Raw genomic sequence first — 20,163 nt, forward strand, 5'->3', positions numbered from 1 at the left:
GCGGGGATACCAAATTCAGACATCGCGGCATAAAGGCAACTTCTCTTCGTGCTGTCGAAAGCGGCTTTGAAATCGACAAATAGATGGTGTGTGTCGATCCTATTCTCGCGGGTCTTTTCCAAGATTTGGCGTATTGTGAATACCTGATCTATGGTGGATTTTCCAGGCCTAAAGCCACACTGATAAGGTCCAATCAGCTCGTTGACGGTGGGCTTCAGTCTTTCGCACAATACGCTCGATAAGACCTTGTAACCTATGCTTAGAAGGCTAATTCCGCGGTAGTTGGCGCGTATGGCGGGGTCGCCTTTCTTGTGGATTGGCAGAGCACACTTTTACTAGAATTAAAAAAACCGATCTATCTGCGTAGTAAAATTAAAAAGTTAAAAATTTAGACGAAAATTTGTTTGATTTATGTGGTTTTGATAAAAAATAACAAAAAAAATTTTAACTTGAAAAACGTTGCAAATATTAAAAAAAAACACAATGCACTCACTTTTGACCGCCAGTGTATATATGTACATATGTTTATGCATGAGGATTAAAACAAAAATTAAAAACTAGGAGGTTCGAAATTCAATTTATAACTATGCTCGCCTGGACTTTTTTGTTCAGAATTACTAGTAAGTCGCCGAAACAAAATTTTGACTTCTAATGTATGTAAAGAATTTGACTTCTCCTAAAACACGAATAAGATGTATTGTTCATGTATGTACATAGAGAACATACTATGCCAAATCATAATAACGTAGAATTTGCAGATTCCTTTTGCCTTGCGAAATTTCGGCCTCACTGTACATACGTACGTACACGTCCGATATAAACGGATCTAAATAGTCCGTTACTCATTGTATACGATTTTCAACCGCTGTTATTTTCTTACCCTACTATATCCAAGTCAAATAAGTATAATCAACTTGGTAGCGCTTGTTGAATAATTTTATGCGCATTAACTAAGGAAAGGAACATTTGCTAACATTGATTGCCTCGCGGTAATGCTACACACTGTCGCATCGCTCGTTTACTGAATTCTAGTTTTTTGTCCAAACATCGATTTTTTACATGTTTGTATTTTACTTTCCTGCTCAGATCAGATGCGACTTTCTATTTGCATGTTCAATTGCCGCTAATAGCTCGTGTTTTTGTCGTACATACAATCTGCCTTTGCGCCAAGGATTTTGTAGCTGTAGTGGCTTGAAGTCATCACGCAAGCAGCGTTCTCGCGCCCCAATAACCGCTACCAAACAAAAGTTATCCAGCATTTCTGCCGTGTAGATGGGTCCATTATTGCCTTTCAGCACCGCTGCCATATTCAACTGCTTCACCACCAAGTTGATAACTTCGCGCGCTGTTGTTTTTGGTGTAACATGAAGCTTGAGACTGGTACCGCTGGCTAGACCTGTATTATATGCGGTATAAACTTGTATAATACCCGAACTGGCCGCTGGACCGGTGGCGCTTGTTGCCTGTTCGGAGGTGTGACTGGAACCACTCGCCGTATCCTCTTCGCTGCTCTGTCGCGATATACTTTTAATTGAGGCAGTTTTTGCTGTTGTTGCCGGTGGTGCACTTATGGCGGCTGCTTCGCTGCTTATTGCTTTCGTATCACTCGGCAGCGTCGCAACCGTTGTCTTTAGGTAAAGACCGCCATCCCGTAAATTTGCACTGGAAGCAGCCTTCACTTTGCCTCCAATGCATTGCTCAGCTTTCGGTTGACTACTGATCTTGGACGCTTTGATGTCATAGTCCGAGCTGGATGAGTTCTTCAGTGACAGATTGGAGCCGGTGGGTAAGTAGGGTGCTGAGCTAGAGCAGTGCGCAGTGGTGCTCAAAGGCGATGGTGTTGTAACATGTTGTGTTATGTTAGAGCTAGTGCGTTTACGTTGCCCGGACGTGGATTGTGTGTGCTTTCCCACATCCAAGCTGCCCAGTGCCAGCGTGTCATCGGAACGCGAAGGCGGTATGGCAAATAACTGCCCTAGTTCGTTATTACTGCCAAGAGCTGACTCCGCACCTGAATAATAACTGCGCGTTGTATATTGCGACGAGGTCATTGAGTCACCGCTATTTTTACGCAATGAAATGTCCGAGCTAGTGTAGCCGCCTATGCCTACCTGTAGCAACTGTTGCGTACCCGTCGAACTCACCGTTTTACGGGAATCACCGCTGCTGCTGTGCGACTTGGTGGCGGATTGTTGAGGCGGCGCGATGCTGGAGCTCGAGGTAGTTGTGATTGCGCTGCGTCCGAGATTTTGCTCCGACTTCGAATGCTCGGCAGCCAGGCAGTTGTTGCTGGAACCTTGCGAATTGGCGCCTGGCCCCGGCCAGCTACCACGACCCGAACTCTTTGTGTATTTGGCATCGCGCGTTGGCAGTTGCAGCAATTGCTTGTCCGCTACACGTTCCTCACTCCCACTGCCCTTGCCATTGCCATAGGCCAGTATATCCTTCATGACCTCCGACGACTGCGTGTTTTTGTCGCGCGCAAACGCTATCACGTCCATTAGCCAGCGCACGCTCTTCCACACTGCATTCAAGTTCGCCGACAGCTCGTGAAGTTTAGCCAAGCGCTCTTTGGCCGTTTGTAGCTCACTGGTGGAAAAGGCTTCGCGTTGCGAATGAGTAGCCAAAGCTGTGTCCAGTTCCAATATGCAAGAGAGGCGTGCGTACTTTTGAATGATGCCAGGTTGGTAAGTGCGCAGGTGTATCATCTCGAACGCCTGTATGCTGAGGCTGGCGAGATCGTCGCGTTGCAGCAGCAACTCTGACTGGCCAGGCACTGCACAGGTGAGCTCTACCGCAGGACAGATAATTAGAAAGCTTATGTCTTTGCTATGCTCAATAACTTCGATGTCATAGAGTCGATGCGTTTTGGCATCCTCTGGCTTAATATTCATGTAGGCGAACAACTTATGTGCAGCATTAGTGAGGTCATAGAGAAATAGTCGTTGTCCCTCGGTGGTCGCGTCTGAGCTTGTGTTGAACTCAAGCGCCATATTAAGCGGACTGCTGCTGCGACTGCCGCTACTAGAAGAACGATTTCGCTTCAGGATTTGCCACTCGTCGGCGGTGATGTGACTGTTGTCACGCACCTTACAATGCGGCAGCACATTAGGTGTCTTCACAGGCACAACGACTTGTATCTGGTCCATGGAGCACTGCATTTTCAAGTAGCCTAAATATAGACCTGGACTTAATCTTTGCGTTGACGCTTGATGGTAGTGTATCTGTTCGCTAATGGAAGAAATTAACATCTCATTGATATTATAATCCTCCAGCAGCGTCACAATCTTTTTCTGTAGCTTATTTAACGGCATCCAACGGGAATTGAGTATGGATACAGTTTTCTGGCTTTTCACAGCTTGAATGCAAGTGAGCACAACGGTGCCATGGGAGTCGCGTAGCGGCTTATAAAACAACTGGCCCAAGTCGTTGAGGCCAAGCGTCGATTGCATTTGACAAACAGCCGATAGGAGTTTGGTACGAAAATGCACAGCAGATGTAAGGTTTCGCTCCATATCGGTGCGCAGGGACCTTACATCATCCCAAGTACAAGCAACCTAACAAAATAAAGGATGTGTGTGGATATACATATGTAAACTGCGCGAAGATACACTTACCTTCATTAGCCAGTGGTAGTCACTATGCAGACTACCTGGATATGTCTCGTCGATCTCAATTACGGGCAAGAAATCTTCGCTAGTGACCAGCACTTTATCCTCGCAGTAAATAACGCATGCTAGATAGATGCCGCTAGAAATAAGAAAAAGGCGAAAGAGATTAGAGAGCGAAATCACATTAAACACAAATATGTTCGACATTCTTGAACAACCCTTAGAGCACTCGTAGAGTTAAAACCTGAAAGCCGAGCCGAAGGTAAAGATGGTGACTGCTAGAAATAAGCTCTAAATCTTTGTGTACAAAATTTCGTACAAGATCGCACAGACCCCGCAGAGTGGAAGCTAATCGGAGCCGAGAGTAAAGCAGATCAATGCGCGAACGCCAATTTTTAACAGGGATAAAAAAGAAAAATTAAAGTGCCAAAAGCGGTGCTACTATTGTTTAATCCTTTCCATTTAGCAATAAAATAAGGACCAAATTTATAAAGCAAAAGTACAATGCCGAAATAAGATAAACCAGTTGTATAAACTTTAGAAATAGAAAATTTTAGTTGAAAAAAGGTACAAAGGCGGCTTTTTGGGATAAAAAAATCACCAAATTCCATACCTTTTATATTTATTTGATAAATTCTAAACTCTTTCTTCTTCTTTAAAAAGGTATTCAATATAGAGCTTGATGCAAAGTATTCATAATCTGGTGAATCCATTTTTTTATACCCGAGCGCACTTGTGCACAAGGGTATTATAACTTTGTTCACATAACGGTTGTTTGTAACAGGCAAAACGAATCGAGATAGATATAGACAAATGTATACATAAATGATCAGGATGAAAAGAGAAATCGATTAAGCGGTGACTGTCTGTCCGTCCGTCTGTGCGAACGATAACTCGAGTAAAAATTAAGATATCGTAACGAAACTTGGTACGTGTACTTCTTTGGGGCGTAGGACGGATGGTATTGAAAATGGGCAAAATCGGACAATAACCACGCCTACCTCCCATATAACGGTAATTTTCAGAAATACGAAAACTGCGATATTTTAGTAACTACTGAAGATTATTCACTCAAAATTGATATTTACAATAACTTTTAGACGAAAAATAAGAATGTTATAAATTTTTGAAAAATGGGCGTAGCCACGCCCACTTATGGTTACATGTGTATATCTTGGCAACCGCTGCACCGATTTCTTCCAAACTTGGCACAGTTATTGGCCTTGGTACAGGATACCAAATGGAAGAAAATTTTTAAAATCGGATAATAACCACGCCCACATCTCATATAACGGTAATTTGGAGAAATACGAAATCTTCGATAAATCAGTAAATATTAAAGCCAATTTATTCAAAATTGATGCTTGCAACAATTCCTTACCAGGAAATACGTCTATAATTAAATTTTGAAAAATGGGCGTGGCACCGCCCACTTATGATCACATATATGTATCTCGGTAACCGTTCTACCAATTTGTACCAAACTCGGTATTTTTATTATGCTTGCTACATGAAAGCAAAACGATGAAAATTATTGAAATCGGACTAAAATTATGGCTTTTCATATAACGGTAAATTTTATAAATGCTTGAAACGTCAATATATTTAAGGACGCTAATTTACTCAAAATTGATACACCCCGGCTTACCATGTAGCGGTAGCTTTCGGAAAGGTGAAAATCATATATTTAATATTTGCACCGGGTATTTAATGTTCGGTCCCGCCTGACAAGTAGCCGCTTTGACGCTGCTTGGCCTGAGCCCTCATTTATAGTAGTTATTACTGCTGAAAATGTTTATGAGTGGTCAGTTACAACTTTTGTCAAAAGCTTTCTTAAATCAACCTGTTCTCATTTCTCGACATATATTTAAACATATATATGTACATACATTCACTAGTTAAACTCACCGTCTTAGATGCTTTTGAAATTTCGACGCCACTGAAAATAATTGCTTGATGGTAGTCTTCTTCTTTGGATTGCGTCGTTGTGCCGAGCACACGTCCAATGTCAGTTCGGATACATCAGCTGGCCTTGCAAGACGCACCGCCGTAAATAGATTGTCCAAAACACGTTGACGGCCTATATAGCGGTCTTCACGATTATTGAAATCCCGCCAACCTATCCAGTGCCACAAATATTTAAATTCAAGTAGATGTTAATAAGTAATTTTGTTCATGAGCTTACATGATGGCACAACGCTGGCTGGCACTGACGTTTTGTAAGGACCCCAGCCTTTGACATTTCCACAAGCGGAGCGTATAAAATAGCGACGACCCTGCGTCAGCCCGCCGATCTGACATTGCGTGCCCATATTGCCGTGAAAACTTGTCCAATCCACCAGCTCGCGTTCGCCCACAATGTTGCTGAAGTCGGCACGCGTTGACCATTGCACTGTTTCACATATGTATGTTGTAGTTATCAATGGCAGTGTGGTATTATGTTGGTACAGGTATCAAATTGTGGCCGCGAAAACAAGCAAGCATTCATACAAAGTAAACAAAAGCATACATATGTATGTATGAAGTAAATAAATCAATTGAATTGCATGGCTTTGGCCGGAAATGTAGACCAAATCAAATCCATATGTACAAGCCACATGTATGTTACGTGCCGTTTGCGCCATGCAGTACCGTTACAAATAACTCATATTTTTCCACCGTCCATGAATGATTGCCCGCTAGTTTTTATTTTATTTAACTTACCTTTGAATTTAGTGCCAATTGCACCCTCGAACGGTTCAAGTATCTGCAGAGCAATCGAATTCTCGCCTGTCACATCTACCGTTACCGATGCGGGTGTATCCGGTGGGCGCGTCTGATCCCAACCGAGCAGCAGGCGTCGCAAACCCTTCACTCGACGCTCCCAAATACCTATTTGCTTTTCGATTTCGTTGCCTGTACAGCCGGTTACAGAAGAGCCGGTGTTGCCTGTCGATAGAAAACAAATGTATGTACATAGAAATAAAAAAATGTATCAATGGACAAATGAATGGTTACTTGCATGGCAAAAAAGAAAGAGTAGGCGCATCGTAATGGGGGGAAAACACTACAAATATTGAAGATAGTCATGTACGAGAATTTGAAATTTTTCCAATATTTGATCTACATGCATACATATGTATAATGCATACATTGTGTAACATTGACAAATCCATTAAGAAAGAGCTATGAGTTGAAAACTCAATGCGGGAAAAGTTCGTTTCTTTTTCATATTTCAATTATGTGTGAATGGGATTATTGAATGTTGGCTACGCTCTCAATAAGAATTAATTGAATAAGTAGCGAAGCCATCAGGTAGGCCAAGGGACTGCCGACAAATGACGCTACAATGCAAATGCAGGACACTTAATTCCCATATAAACCAAAGTACTACTTCCAGGCATTGTTCGCCTGCAAAGTTCTTGTTATTTGTGCATATGGAAGGAAATCTACAGAAAAGCTAACAAAAAGTTTTAATATTTAAATTAAACGTGCCACAGTTAACTTTATCTATAGCCATTACGATGGATCACGATAAAAAGATGGAGTGTTTTACGTCGATAAGATTTCAGCGTCAGAAAAATTTTCGGGTTAGCTATGCCTAAACATAGCAAGAGTACTAAAATTCATGTTAAATTTTTAAAAATTTCTAGCAAAATTTTAGGTATGCAGTTTTATAGCCCATTAAATTTTAGTAGATTAAAGTGCAAATTTCAAGACGGTAGAAAATCGCGCTGATTTTTAACAGTTGTTTGGCTGACGGTGTTAGGCACTTTCTTCCATATAAAGAAAGCTTGACAATTACTATTATATTAGCTAAATTCAGAGTAATTTTCACGAGTAAAGAAGCAGTGTAAAAGTGCTCACATGGCGTTCATTGTCACATACCTTCTACTTTTTGAGCTTTTCTGGCAAAGTTAGAAATGCCACGCAAAGCGACAAAGTTTTATCTGAGCTTTCCCTTAGGCATTTGAACACACGAAATTGATTTTTAAGTCTAACAAAATATATGGAAAATATATATGAAATCAGGTGCAAAACTTACCAATAATAATGCTAGATATGGACGGTCGCGTTGAAAATGTGGGCTGACAGAGACCACCATCCGATGTGCCACTCAAATCCTGTATTCGAGATTCAGCATCTTTGAGTAAACCATTCAATTTATTTCCGATGGTATCTGTGGAAACTACAAAAAATACAACCAATTAAATAAGCTAAAAGAATGTTCGTATAAATGATTTTGTTTATGTTTTGTGTAATAATTGCTTTACAGCGCACATCACACTTGCGGCAAGTTAGTAGCTTATTTTTGTTTTTTTTTGGGGGAAAATTTTCCGAGATCAACTGGGAAAAATAACGTTACCAATGTTACTTACATTGTGTGCCCTCGATGGCGCCACGCTGCAAGAGCATTTTCGTCATCGAACGATTATTGCTAAGAACAGCTACATCTAAAGCCGACAGTCCATCAGTGTTAATGCTGTTGAAGTCCGAAATATAAATAATATACATACATAAAAACATTAAAAATACCTGCATAAAGGAAAAATTAGGAAGTTATTAATTATTTATAGCTACTTAATATTATCAACTTTATGGATGTGTACCTATACATAAACATTAGGGTGGAGCAGAACATGTGGGGACTTTTTTATGAAACCCGATAAATTTTTTTTTTTTGCTAAACAGTGTTAAAAGGTTTATCTTTACGGTAAAACCACAAAGGCCGCGCAGTGGGGTAATTGATATCGATGTTGGAGATTAATTCAAAAAATGAATTTGAAAGTACAAAGAAGTTTTTAGTACCAAATGAAAGAAGATAAAATTCTACATCACTATGCAATAAAATACTTTCCCAAAAATGTACCGTTTTCTTGCAATATACTCTTAAAGTCGTTACTTTTTCCTTCGAGTGTGCGCAAAGTGAAAAACGTAACGTAAAGATATATCAAAAACGGCAATGGAACCTTCTTGTTCAGGTATTTAGGCAATACAAAGTGATCTTATTTTTCTTTTCCTGTGGTTCTAGGATTTTATTTTATTTTTTATAGAAAGGATAAAAACAAGGGGTTTTGACTATATACGTGTACGTAGACATATAGTTGTGATAGGTGGGATCAAATAAAAAGTGTTTTCATTTACATATACCTTGGAGAATATAGTTTCATTCGATTAATCGATTATTTCTCAATAATTGCAATTAATTTTTTTGGCTTCTGATTAATTGTACGATTAATTAATCGATTATTTTATTCTTTTATTTTAGTATCCCACGCTTTCTTACCTATGGTCAATTGTCAGAAGAAGGTCTGGTAGCACGAAACAACGACCCTAAGATCTACAAATGTTCTCTACTTGCCTCGCAAGTGCAGCAGAAAAGAGATGAATGAAGATATATTCAGTAGAATTTTGATCACTTCCGACTAGAGATGGGCACAGGCCCCTGCGTAAGCCCGCGGGTACGGGCTGGAATATTTGCTGTCAGCACGAACTCGTGCGTGCATGGGCGTTCAGTAAAACTTCATAAAAGCACGAATAAGCACGAAAAAGCCCGTTGCTAATACCACAAATTTAGATGAGCGTTTGTTTTTATATAAAAAAAATGGTACATATTTAAAACTCTTTTGATAAGAGAAAAGCAACAAAATAAATATTGGGAAACCGATAGAAAAAGAAAGATACTTAGTAGTTTTGTTTACATATCTGTACATAAAATACCTTCCACTTTTTCTACTTCCCAGAAAATATATTATAAATATCTTTGATGTAAAAAAATGATTCGCTTAAGTAAATATACATTTGTACATAAACACAAAATTAAAAACATGTACATATGTATACATTAGACCGTTCGTTAAAAATAAAATTTGGTTTGCCGGGCGGAAAAAGATGTGTTTTGGTCTAAAAATAAGCTGTGCAAAATTTTATTCGAATATGATAACTCTAAGTACTTGCGCGTTGCATTTGAAAATTTAGAAAACCATATGCATTCTGGGAAAAAATTTTTTAACAAAATAGTTGACAGTCGTGAATTTTATAGTCATTTGCCATGTAAAATAACCTACACAATCTGAATATGAGGTCAAAAATTAAAAAAGTAGAATAGGTTTTAAGAATTTGCGAAATTATCGTTTTTTTGAGAAAACAGTNGGATATTTTTGGAAAAAATTGAAAATGCTGTTTTCTCAATTTGAAAAAAACGATAATTTCGCAAATTCTTAAAACCTATTCTACTTTTTTAATTTTTGACCTCATATTCAGATTGAGTAGGTTATTTTACATGGCAAATGACTATAAAATTCACGACTTTCAACTATTTTGTTAAAAAATTTTTTCCCAGAATGCATATGGTTTTCTAAATTTTCAAATGCAACGCGCCAGTACTTAGAGTTATCATATTCGAATAAAATTTTGCACAGCTTATTTTTAGACCAAAAGACATCTTTTTGAGCCCGGCAAACTGTATATTTAAAAAAATAGTTAAAATAACGAACGGTCTAGTATACATACAATAAAAGTTGGCTCTTTATTTCCGGGCTGGGGCGTGTCCCGTCGTGCCGGGCCGGGCCGGGCCGGGCCCCAATAGAATTCTTAACGTGCGGGCTCGTGCGTGTTTTCGAAAGTTGATTTTGCACTCGTGCCGGGCCGGGCCTGAAAATTTAGGCCCGTGCCCATCTCTACTTCCGACCCTGTTATATCAAATATGAGAAAACTACCCCAAAAAAATTGAAGGATTTACCGAAAGAAGCAAAACATTTGATAATTATGGGGAACTGTAGTGATAATAAAGATGTTGATAGCGATGGCAATGACGCAAGCGAAGAAATTTTTTAAACTAATTTCTAAGCTTAGAGAAACCTAGGGAGAATTTTTACAATTCGAGTTTATTAGTATATAAAAAGTTACCTATAAAAGACAAAGATGTTTACTTTTTCATGAAAAACTAACAAAACAGTTGTTATTATATTACTTGGCAACGTGGGTGAATTAATCTCCTCTCTGAATGAATCTTTTGAAAGTAGTACTTCTGTAATTCTGATGTTGATCATGAAAATAGTGATGAAGATAATGATGAGGATAATTATGATAATGATAGTGATGATATTTACTTTGTAATTGATGATGATTATGATTCGGACAAATTATCATTATTAATACAAATTATTTATAAGAGTAACAACTAAAATTTAATTTTTATCGCTCTTTGGTAATGCCACATCCTTAATAAAAAAAAATTTTACACTAAACTGTTTTCGGATTAGTCTTTTTTTACTTTATTTGGTGCTAGTTATACAAATACATGAAAATATTTTCAATTAAACGTACTTATGAATTGATCTCAGTAACTGTGAGTTTTCGAGTGTACACTGAAAATTGTGTGCACTCTTCATTTTGCGATTCAGGAAGAGTGAGAATGAGTTTAGCTGTCAAAATTGTGTACACTTCTTCATTTTGCGATTCAGCATGTGTGATAATGAGTTTTAACTGTCAAAATTGTGTACACTTCTCTTCCGAAAAACTCACTGAATTTTAGTCGGTGAGTTTTTGGTTGTGAGTTTTGCACTCGGTGTACACTACATTTTCTCACAGTTACAGAATAGAGCCCCAGTTTCAGGCTCGATTACCCCACTGTGGGTCGTGCCGACTTAAAGTTGAAATTTTGGTTAAGAACTTAAACCGTAAAAAATAGTCCACCTCTTGGTGATATTGGATGCATCGTCAGTCTCCATGAATATACTAAAGTTGTCTAGAGTTTCAACGACAATCTGTCCGAAGATATTGTTAACTTCGCTCTTCGACACAATGCCTGAGCTTTCCTTGTTGAGAAGTAAAACTGTCTTGAGTATTGATAAGTCCTTTTGCTCCATATTAATCACTTCCCAGATTTTCCCTGCTACCGATGGTATAACCGGTACCCTAGCTCTTGCCATGGGTCGCAATGGCATATCTTAGGATTCAACAGTTTTTAAACGAGCAACCTTTCTGTAAAATTCGACCTCTAAATTCAGAATTGTTGACTCCAATAATCGAATGTATTTCTTATCTTCCTTCTTGACCGATGAGGTTCTGCAAAAGCAGAAGATCTTAGACTGGAGAAAACTTGTGCAGGAGTATTCGGTGCGATATACATATATGTAAGGTAACTTATGATTAGTGAAGGGGTAGTTGCAGAATAAACAGCAAAAGCTTGTCAGGCGTCAGTATGAAGACTCTTAAAACATCTAAAAGTCAATGTACGCTTTCAAATCGAGGTGCCACTACTTTTTTTATCTTTAATGCACAAGGGAAGAAAATCGTGAAAAGTATAATTATTTCTTGATGGTGGTCCTTCATCAGTTGAGACTGAAGGAGTTCAGAAAGCTTATAAATACTTTTGGCCTATGGACATCGTGACATTCACGGAAATTTGGCTGCTGAGGACGCATAGGATGGGCTCCACATTGGCCTTAATCGACGACCGGATCTAACCGCAAATCTAAACTACATTTAAGGAATTTTTCGAAAATTGGGTAATAGGTTGTCTACAACCCTAAGCGCCGGTTGTTCAATGCCTGGCAATCACTACCTCCCAGTTCAACATCATTATCGACGATTTCGACATCATGCATATAACATGTGATCGATAAACCGGAGCTTCTACCTCCGATTTGTGATAACCAGACATTGAACAACCGGCCTTTAGTTGCTATTTGTTTGCTATTTCGTTGCTGTTAGTTTGGTAGGTTACATCAGTTACAGAAGCAAACTTAGGACGGTTGTATTCTCAGCGCGAATTCTTAATCAAAAGCTCAACTTCGGGTCGACACGGGTTGTCATCATCTCGATACGGGTTATCATCATATAAACGTACTTTGTTTACAAAATAAAAGAAATTGTGCGCCAAATATGTATGTACTCCGATTCTGGAGCTCCCTAATGTACATACATTTATTTAAACCCTAATTAAATCCATAAATATAACGGTTCCTTACTAAACACTTTGTTAGTTAGTGCATTGCACGCTACTCACCTATTGACATCGACATCAGTTGATTCAAGAATTGTACGCGCCTTGTCCAAATGTCCATGTTCCACAGCCGAAAATAGAGCTAAGACAAAAGGATGCGTAAACCATTAGTTTTATTACTCAAGACAAGCTTTGATGAATATACATACATAATTATGTATGTATATAAATTGTATGTTTGTAATATTAGTTTTAGCGAAAAGGTTAGTGAAAGCGCACAGGTAAAAAAGTTTTAGGTAAAGAAGAGAGAAATTAGTAGCATTTATGTATCTACAGCCTCACATAGTAGGTCCCATACACGAGTACGCATATTTAGTACGTCTTTTATCGCATGAATATGCATCTTTTTAGTGGGCGGTTATGTGCTTTTGGCAAAACTTATTGCCTAATTTTAGGCTAGCATACCATGTTGGTGCGAATTAATCTGATTCAATTTGTCCAGCTGAGCTTGCGCCAACTTTAGTTGTTTTTTAGACATTTTACTGCGATACGGAGTGTTGCCACAATTGTTACTACTACCACCGTTGGCGGTGCTGCCATTTATTTTTGTGCGCACGTGCGCCGAGTGTCGGTAAATTGCTAAATTCGATGGCTTTGTTCCTAATTCTATCGATTTGTTGGTATTCATTTTCAGCTGTTCGAGAGCCTGTGGCTGCATTGGTCGTTGTATTTGACTTTGCGGTGCTGCTGAATTTCGCGCCTGACGCGCCACAATCAACAAACCGTTGCCGTTGCCGTCGCCAACGCCATTACATCGTTGCTTATCTGCGGTCATCCTCAGTATTTTGTTATTCGCGTTGTTGTTATTATTTTGAATACTATTGCTGTTGTTGTTATTAGAGGTGCTTAATGGCATTGTTGTGGCCATTTTCACCGACTTGCTGTGCTGTATTTTTTCTGTTGCTGCTGCTGCAATGCTTGTTTGCGGCAATAGAAAATCCATTTCCCGCAAATCGCCAGACGTACAAGAGATGGCGGTGCGTATCTTAGCAACAGCTATATTCGGCGTCCATTGCTCTGACCAACGGAATGTGGAATCAAAATTGCTTTCGCCCCGATCGCCGCCATCCTCCGCTGACAGCTGTATTAAATTGTTATGTGGTGGCTGTTTCTGTTCTTCTTGTGAGTCTCTTGTCTTCGCACGTAGCAATTTGTACTGTTGTTTAGCGTTATCGCTATGATTATTGTTATTGTTGTTAATAATATTAACATCACAGTGATTGCTATAATTGTTTTTGATACTTCTACTGCTACTGTTTCTATTGTGCGTAGATGCTGGGCGTCTCAATACAACCGCGCTATAAGTATCAGCATCGGCGTTATCATCATCAGTATCATAATCAGCAACGCGGGCGCTATCAATAAAATAATAGCTACTGCCTACACCACCACCGACGTCTTTATCCGCTTCTTTTTCGTGGTGCTTATCGTCACCTTCCTTACGCCAATTCGCACGATCAAGTGTTAAACTATGCGGCAAAATATTGTCTTCATTGGGCCAAACATAGTAATGCGATATGAAGATAGTGATATGAAAAGTACAAAAAGAATATATAAATACAAATTATCTTAACTTAAAATTTGTTAATAAGTAATGGCTTTTGTGGTATGAAAAGATAAAAAGCTATGCGGAAATAAAAATAGAAATGATAAGCTTTGTAGAGAAGTATAAGTAAAATGAAGAAAGAAAAATTCAAATAAATACATACATATGTACAAATGTAGCTTTCATGAAAGACAAAACACCAAACCATTCCTAATTGAGCGCATTTATTTAAAACCAAACACCCATGCGGTTAGACAAAATATTGGATTGAGAAAAAATGATTTGGCTTTTATTAATCGAATGCATTAAAGTTGCATATCCTTAGTGATACAGATTTATTCAATAAGGCCATTATTATGATAGTTTCAAAGGAACATATGATATAATAAAATCCAGTCAAGATTATTAAATACAGCGCTATAAAAATCGTGTTTCAAATTGAGCTGCATTTCGTACCAATTTATATTTTTTTATGTACTTTTGGCGATGAATAGTTAGCAAACATTGATATCACTATTTCCAAAAATTTAACACGGAGAAGTAACTTTCCCTCACAATATTAATATCGCGGCGATTAGCTGGGACCTTGAACCCAAATAAGCTTAATACCGAAGTAATCTGATGCGGTCGATAATGAAGTCAGACACTGTTTGACCGCTCTCGAACGCACCGTAGAGGAGCCAAGAGCCTTGGTAGTTGCTTGGCTGTCGGAATAAATATTCACCTCGTTAAAATGTCTTACACCAGCCGAAGTCTCTTTTATTGCGGCCATCTCTGCTTAGAAGACGCTGCAGTGATCCGGTTTACATTACCAATGAAAAGGTATATATATGTCCATGCTAATTTTGTATTCTACGCTCTCTGAGTTTTGGTCAGTGATGTCGTCGAAAATTCCCTTGATCCGAGTTAAGTTTGGGAATTAACTCTAGGACTTAATCCGGATCAACTGCAGTTAATTCCCGAGATAATTCCGTATTAATGAGTTGATCCGGATCAACGCTGCCGTCTGTTTAAGCTTTAAGATATATAAAATTCTTCTTTAGCCGTTCAAAAGTACGAAAAGTACTTTCTTGCCATTTTAAAGTTCCGAAATTATCAAAAAAGCATAACCAATTGAAGAGTTTGATTGATAGCTATAGTAGGTTTGTTCGTTGGGTGCACTACAGTACCGCGGTAACAGCGTTCGATGAGGGTTTGCACTATACGCGTTTTTTTACACTAGAAGTATTTTCTTACGATAAATGTCAGATGTTGTTCCACTCGCACTGTTCTACACTTTTAGTGCACTCATTGAACAGACGTAGTGATTAAAAAGTGGTGGGTAGGCACTGTGGCCACTGGCCAACTACCACCTCTGCATTGTTGTAAGCCATGCAGAGTCCGCGAAAAACTCCGGAGGATGCATCAGACTAGGCGGAGGCGCTTGGTGTTAGTAGGCGCGTCTAAACACATAGCCTTTGAAAATATGCGGCAACGCGATAGGTAAAATTAACTGGTAAACATTTGGGGTGTTCACGACGGTTTCGCAATTGTCGTATTGGTGTATGTCGTAAACTTTAAACGGTTAATATGTATTTATATGTTTAGAGAACTAGAAACCACAACCAACTATTTTTTAATTTATCATGGTAACTATGATATCAAGGGTATCTTCTGAACTTCCTAAATATAGTTTTAGCCGCTGAATATTTACGACATTCCTGCAGGGAAAGCTACCAGTTGTGAACCAGAATGCTACCAGTTTGCGTTTCAGCCCAACTAGTTCACGGTGTATCCTTTTTCAATGTTAGCGACTGGTATTTTTAACATTGTGATGTCCTACGAGATGTAGTAGAAATACCAGTAGCATCATACCAGTTGATGAGATAGTCTGCCAATTCATCCCCCATGAAAAGCATTAGTATGCCTTTTTGCTCGCGGCTCTCCAACAGTCGCAATGGCCGACAAAGCAAAGCACTCGCGTGGTATCCCTGGGGTACCAGATTCAAGCCCTGACACAAGGGAAATTTTTTTATTTTATTTTTTTTTGTTATTCTTAAATTTAATTAAAAAATAATATTTTTTTTATATTGTTTCTTTTTTTTTTGTAAGGCAACTAGATTTTTAAGTTTGTTATTTATATTTAAATTGAAGTAGTTATTCCTACATACATTGATCTAACTTTAAAAATCTGAACCACCTCCAAGCGGCCTCGAACCTGCGATCCCAGAATCAGAACCAGTAGTCTGCACGTGCCGCCACCGCCGACATTTGTAAGAAAACCAATTAATGGCGTTTTATTTTAGGCTTTGGCAAATCAAAGGCAGATGTCGCTGAACGTTTAAGCTCTTTGAAAATGTCGAACTGGTAGGCACATACTAGTTCATGAACTAGTATTTTTTCTAACTGGTTTGGGTTTTCACTGCTGGGCTTCACTCGACGCCACAGCCGACATTTGTGATGGAAGCAATTAACCACGTTTTAGTTTTTGTTGTGGCTATTCAAAAACAGATGTTGCTGATGGCATAAGTTGTTCGAATCACCGAAGTGGTAGGCCGTCGCTTTAGCACATACTAGTTAATGAACTAGTATTTATACTGGCTGGTTTGTTATTTCACTGCGGGGACTGGTATAATTATTGTCCTTGACGAACTGGTGTGACTTCCCCAATTAATACCAGTTTTCGAACTAGAATTTCTACCAACTAGTTTACTTTTTTCTACGAGGAACTGGTATAATTATAGACCATAACGAACTGGTATGACATTTATCCTTTAATAGTTCATTAACTGGAATTTGTGCATACTGGTTCAGCTTTTCACTGCAGGGATACTACACCGTTGTGAAAACCACAAATTGTGTTGTCAGTAAAGTAATGACTATTTTCAAATAAATAAAACTCTGATGGTTGAACATTCCATGGAAAATGGTAAATGGAAAAAAATCGTAGGATTTGTCCCGTACCAACATGGAATGAATTACCTTTATTATTATTTTTTTTATTGACAACGTATTTTTATTAAAATCTTTCCTAAAGTCGACTATAATAAGTGTTATAAATTTTCACTCGAACTATTTAATTAAATCAATTTCACAACAGGTGAAGAAATGATGCGTAAAACCAACCCATATTATAAAAGAATTATGATGATTTTAATTTAGTGAATTTATTTATATTTTATGATTGTGTGTGACAACTGTTTTTAATATAACTGCCATGTATTTATATGTATGGATTAGTAATTGAATGAAGGCGATGGCATTGCAGCTTACAGTGGAACCCAAAGTATTTCACCATCACAATATAGTAAAACACCGTAGTTTTCGATTTATGGTATGTAGAAAAGTAAAACAATGATTATGCGTGTGCAATTGTTTATCCTTGGTATTTAGTGCTTTGATTAACTTGAGAATGGAATTCTTTTAAGTGTATGTGGTTATATATACAGTGGTCCACAAAATAATAGGAGTGCGTTATTTTGGTCAGTTTTTGCTATTTGCCTTTTGTTTACTTAATGTATATTATTTTTATGTAAAAGTCAAGCTGGGTATACAACAAACAACGAATAAATTCATATTTCATTCTTTGTACAAAAATTATTAAAATTCTGTAAATTTTCACCAAAATATCAAACTTTTTAATCAGAATCTTCAGAGAAAATTCTGGTATGCAGTTTTATAGCCCATTCAATTCTAGTCTGAAGAAGTGCAAGTTTCAAGCTGCTAAAAAATTCCGTTGATTTTTGGCAATTTTTTTTGCTGGCACTGTCCCCATATAAAAGAAAATTGTCGAACATACTTTGTATGGAAAAAACGTGAAACACCTTCAACCGAAAAAATTCTCAAAAATCAACGGAATTTTTTAGCAGCTTGAAACTTGCACTTCTTCAGACTAGAATTGAATGGGCTACAAAACTGCATACCAACATATTTTCTAAAGATTCTGGTTAAATAGTTTGAAATTTTGGTGAAAATTTGCAGAATTTTTATAATTTTTGTACAAACTTGAAAATGTAAATTTATATGGTGTTTGTTGTATTACCAGCTAGGCTTTTACAAAAAAATACGAAACATTAAATAAACTAAAGACAAATAGCCAAAACAGGTTAAAATATCCCACTCCTATTATTTTGTGGACAACTGTATATATATATTTTTTTTCATTGTTTTACGAAATATGGCTACGTGAAGCTTTGTACTTTTCTAGCAGAAGAGTAATTCCTACCCGAATGGCTTTACGCATTGCACAGATTTGTATGCAATTTCTCTTACCATCCCCCACATGTGCACTTGCACGCGCCACGGCCTTCTTCGTCGCATTGGGCGTTCTCGCCTTACAACTGGTTGTTTGGCAAAAGCGAGCCAACTCATTAAGTGTATTAAAGGATTTTTGGCGTAGCAAAATGCCGGGCGAACGTAAGCAGTTGCCAACTGGAAGATTCTTCAAAGGTTTATTATCGCTTTTATAACACCTGCAAAATACTCGTGGATGTCAGTAGGGCGGATGTGAAGGTAATATTTTTTTAGAAAACATTTCGTGCTATTAATATTTAAGCATACCTAATTTTGACTGCTTTAAATAATAGTGAAAAGGAAATAAATAGATACATCTGGTACAGTGAGTGCCAGTAAAAAGGGGCCAAGCCATTTTTGCAATTGTTTGTTACACAAATATACATAACTCTTGCTAAAAATAGAATCATGCGTATACAAATTCCAAGCTTAATAAAAAACTGAATGATTTTGAACAGTTTAATAAAAATTGTATTTTTTTGTTGCTGACGCGCAGAGCTGGGTCGTAATGATTCCTTTAGGAATTAAATTACTCCCAATTACAGATTACAAGGAATTGTAATTAGGAATCAATTCCTTCAGTCCACAGCAAAGGAATCGATTACTTTTTCAATTCCTTGAAGTAATTTCAAATGTAATTGGGTTTTTCTTTAATTCCATTACAAGGAATTTCATATTGTAATTGGAATAAATTACGTGCTAGTAATGTAATTTTTTTTCCAATTCCTTTGAAAGGAATTTTTTTTCAATTCCATTACCTGGAATTGCAAGAGTACTTTAGTTTTTCCAATTACTCAAAGGAATTGTAAAAGTAATCGAGAAACTGAAAGTTCATTCACGAATATACAATGTGGAATTTTTGTTGTGGTCAAAGATTAAAATCGAAAGCACACATTGGACATCTTCTATGTTTATCTATATATACATATATAAAAATGTTGTGTTCGTATGTCACGGTCATCAAAACCCGAGAACGGCTGAACCGATTTGAATAATATTTTTTTTATTATTCGGTATAATACCAGAACCAATGATATCGAAAAAATTTGGTTGGTTGCCACCTATTTTAAAATTTAATTAATTTAAAATCAATGAATTATTACAATATGGGTATTAAGTTAAAGAGGTTTAAGAAAGATAACTGCTGGAAGTATTTTTGACGAGGGTGGCCTCCTATTAGAAAATTTAAACTCAGTCAAATTGTTAAAAAAAATGAAATATTGCCATGTGGGTGTCAAACTAAAGAGTTTTAAGAAGGCTTACTGCCGAAAATATGTTTGAGGAGGGTTGCCATCTGTTTGAAAATTTAACTAAATTACATTGATAAAATAAATAAAATATTACAATATGGGTATCAAATTAAAAAGGTTTGAGAAAGATAACTGTTGGAAATATTTTTGAGGGGGCTGCCACCTATTTGGAAATTGTAACTCAGTTAAATTGATAAAGTAAATGCAATGTTGGCATGTGGGTGTCAAACTAAAGAGTTTTAAAAAGGCTTACAGTCTACATGAACACTTCCAGAAATATGCAATATGAAAAGTTCGGTTTATATGGGAGGTGCCACACGCCATTCTCCAGCCATGCAAATTTTTCTCCATGAGTATGGAATTGGTCTTATATATGTATATAGATTATGGTGATATCTATCAGTTCTAGTCCTCTACCACAAATATATGCAGTTTGAAAAATTCGGTTTGTATGGGAGGTGCCACGCCCCCTTTCTATATCGAAACTTTTTTTAG

The 20,163-nt window shown here is 37.6% G+C and overlaps 1 protein-coding gene across 3 annotated transcripts in view; it reads right to left on the bottom strand.

Moving 5' to 3' along the window:
- Positions 1-1,022: 1,022 nt before the first annotated feature.
- Positions 1,023-20,163, bottom strand: part of wake (ankyrin repeat and fibronectin type III domain containing protein wide awake) — a 165,251-nt gene continuing 146,110 nt past the window's right edge. For 2 of the 3 annotated variants that reach the window (XM_017611267.1, XM_017611268.1), the window contains 9 exons: positions 13,006-14,088; positions 12,604-12,682; positions 7,970-8,073; positions 7,636-7,779; positions 6,315-6,539; positions 5,797-6,003; positions 5,520-5,730; positions 3,618-3,750; positions 1,023-3,557 (listed from right to left, as the gene is read on the bottom strand). In XM_017611267.1, the coding sequence (XP_017466756.1) occupies positions 1,083-3,557; positions 3,618-3,750; positions 5,520-5,730; positions 5,797-6,003; positions 6,315-6,539; positions 7,636-7,779; positions 7,970-8,073; positions 12,604-12,682; positions 13,006-14,088 (4,661 nt within the window). In that variant the 3' untranslated portion in view covers positions 1,023-1,082. Of the gene's footprint in view, positions 3,558-3,617; positions 3,751-5,519; positions 5,731-5,796; positions 6,004-6,314; positions 6,540-7,635; positions 7,780-7,969; positions 8,074-12,603; positions 12,683-13,005; positions 14,089-17,398; positions 17,563-20,163 lie in introns of those variants that run through there. The other variant, XM_017611269.1, reaches the window with a different exon arrangement.

The sequence above is a fragment of the Rhagoletis zephyria genome, unplaced genomic scaffold (genome assembly GCF_001687245.7).
Source record: "Rhagoletis zephyria isolate East Lansing unplaced genomic scaffold, Rhagoletis_zephyria_1.1 Rzeph_scaffold_00385, whole genome shotgun sequence".
Taxonomy (NCBI): Eukaryota; Metazoa; Arthropoda; class Insecta; order Diptera; family Tephritidae; genus Rhagoletis; species Rhagoletis zephyria.